This window comes from Macrobrachium nipponense, chromosome 1, assembly GCF_015104395.2.
Source record: "Macrobrachium nipponense isolate FS-2020 chromosome 1, ASM1510439v2, whole genome shotgun sequence".
Lineage (NCBI taxonomy): Eukaryota > Metazoa > Arthropoda > Malacostraca > Decapoda > Palaemonidae > Macrobrachium > Macrobrachium nipponense.
In genome coordinates, this window is record NC_087200.1 from 99,976,508 (window position 1) to 99,979,007 (window position 2,500).

The 2,500-nt window shown below is 40.5% G+C and overlaps 1 protein-coding gene across 1 annotated transcript in view; it reads left to right on the top strand.

The window, feature by feature from the left end:
- The window catches only part of LOC135218889 (uncharacterized), a 62,478-nt gene that overhangs the window by 52,734 nt on the left and 7,244 nt on the right, over positions 1 to 2,500 (top strand). The window contains exons 4-5 of the mRNA XM_064255335.1: positions 422 to 561; positions 2,288 to 2,500. The exon at positions 2,288 to 2,500 is cut by the window's right edge and continues 6 nt beyond it. Coding sequence (XP_064111405.1) covers positions 422 to 561; positions 2,288 to 2,500 — 353 coding nt within the window. The remainder of the gene's footprint in view (positions 1 to 421; positions 562 to 2,287) is intronic.

Here is a 2,500-nt window from a genome sequence, read left to right on the forward strand (position 1 = left end):
AATCACTGAGTATGTTATAACATCCAGCCCAAGACGTGATATACTGGGCTTTCTTGAGGCTGATTCAAATTCCCTCATAGTAAATGTACATTGTATTGTTCATTCCTTGATGAATTCAAATCAATCTATACCTGCTTCATTAGCCTTCTTTGAGTTGAATAGTCTTTCATAATTTTTCTTTGGAGCATTTGCAAAATAGTTAGCAAACTCATTTGCCATTAACAGAGAATCTACAACTTAATAACCACTAATCTTGATAAATTTAGCTTGACAAGGAGTAAATTTATTCGCTATTTTTCTAACTCTCTTCCGAACTAAAGTCAGATGTTTTTTAATTTAATGATAGGAAAATTGTAAAATTTTCCTTTCCTGCTCTTTAAATTTGAACAAAAATTAACTCTTGTCTTTCGAAATTTGTTAGATATATTTAGGACTATTGAAATCGAACCTGGGAACGAATTCCTGGGGTTCAAGAGCCCCCTCACCTCGACAAGGTGCTCCAAGTCGAGAGATCTTGGACTCGAACCCTGGAATAGCCAACATCACCACATTTAGATCAAAGTAGTTCATAGGCACCTACCCTTTAATTGGTATAATGAATACAAACATTTCTCTTCAATTCATTTATACCTCAGAAAGATCACTACGTTACCTTTCATACTGTAATACCAAATTCGCCATTTGAGTGTTTTTACTATTGAGAGGAAGGGGCATTAGGAGAATCCTAGCGTGTATAAATTCCCTTTTAGAAAGAATAAACAAGAGAGAGAGAGAGAGAGAGAGAGAGAGAGAGAGAGAGAGAGAGAGAGAGAGAGAGACCTTGTACTTCAACGCGTTTTAACCAATGAAAATTTCTCTTTTAATTTCTACTTAGATCCGGAAAAATAAGTTGACATCAAGATCCGACGACTTCGCTAATTAGCTGCTTATCTCGCTGCTTCGAAAATCTTGAGAAGCAGAGTTTATATTCATAATCTGATGTTCAGCTGTAAATTTTTACCCTTCATAATTCCAGCAAAAAAAGGAATAAAAAAAATACATCCTATCACAAATTTCATCCTGCTTCAAGCTGGTTGGCTTTTCCCCGATACTTTCATGTTCATGTTGTTACAAAAAGACAGCAGTTCGCTTTTTAGCGTTAAAATCGATGGGAAATAATGTTGGGATTGGCTTTAGTTTGCTTTGATCTCACAGCATCGGAAGTGAACGATTTTTTGATGTATTGTGCGGAATGTGATTGGAAAATGCTGGGCTTTCGGTATTGGATTTCAGTGTGATGAACATACTATATGGTGAATACGCAAGAGATATCAGACAAAAACCGCTTTTTAAGTTCCAGTACGTTTGTTTGTAAACGGATTAAAGGCGAAAGAACAATTCCATGCACGTTTTACACATACACACACACACACACACATATATATATATCTATTACATATTTGGCAATGTGTGTGTGTGTGTGTGTGTATGTATATATGTATGATTGGAATGGGCGCCCGGGCCGTCGGTCTGACGGGACAGAGATTCGGAACAGAGATGGGTTTCCACCCCGGGAAGGTCGAGACCTACGTTCAGGAGCCCGGAAACCCCCGGGAGCCCCGGCTCCCAAAATTTCTACTTCCCCCCCTCCGAGAGGTGAGAAGGGATTCCCTGAAACAGAGCTGGTTCTGCCCGTGAAACGGGACGGGCTATGCCCGTAGACTTGGTTACTTTACAAATTTCTATATACATATGACTTAAAATTTGGAAAAGAATACTGTAGGGGAAACATCAATGACATCAAAGAGGGTGATTTTAGAAGAGGGTTGACAGAGAGAGAGAAAATGAGAGGAAGAGAAAGCGAGAGAGAGTAGATGGGGTGTTAGGGAGAAGAAAGAAGAAAAAAAGAGAGAGAGAGAGAGAAAGTTGGTATTACTGAGAAGAAAGAGGGTAAGAGACAGTGATTGTTGGAGAGAGAAAGAGAGAGTAAGAGAAAGGAACGAGAGAGAGAGAGAGAGAGAGAGAGAGAGAGAGAGAGAGAGAGAGAAAGAGCGAGGGGAAGGAAGAGAGAGAGAGAGAAGAGAGACAGAGAGAGAGTTGAGGGGGTGTTAGGTAGAAGAAAGATGGAAAAAGTGAGAGAGGGAGAGAAAGACAGACAGACAGAGAAGAGCGGTTGTTTGGAGACAGAGAGACAGAGAGACAGAGAGTTGGTATTAGTGAGAAGAAAGGTTGAAAGAGGCAGTGATGGTTGGAGACAGAAAGAGAGTGAGAGAAAGGAGCTTTCTCTTTTCTTTCTTCTCCATTTCAGTTTCAATCGCCTTCAGTTCCCAGTCAGGTTGGCTTTTGCCATGACTATCAGTAAAGCCCAGGGACAGTCTCTCAGAGTGGCTGGAATCAACTTGGAGCAACCTTGCTTTTCTCACGGCCAGCTTTATGTGGCGTGCTCAAGAGTGGGCTCTCTGGAACGCCTGTTCATTTTGTCACCGGAGGAAAAAACAAAGAACATAGACTACCAAAAGGC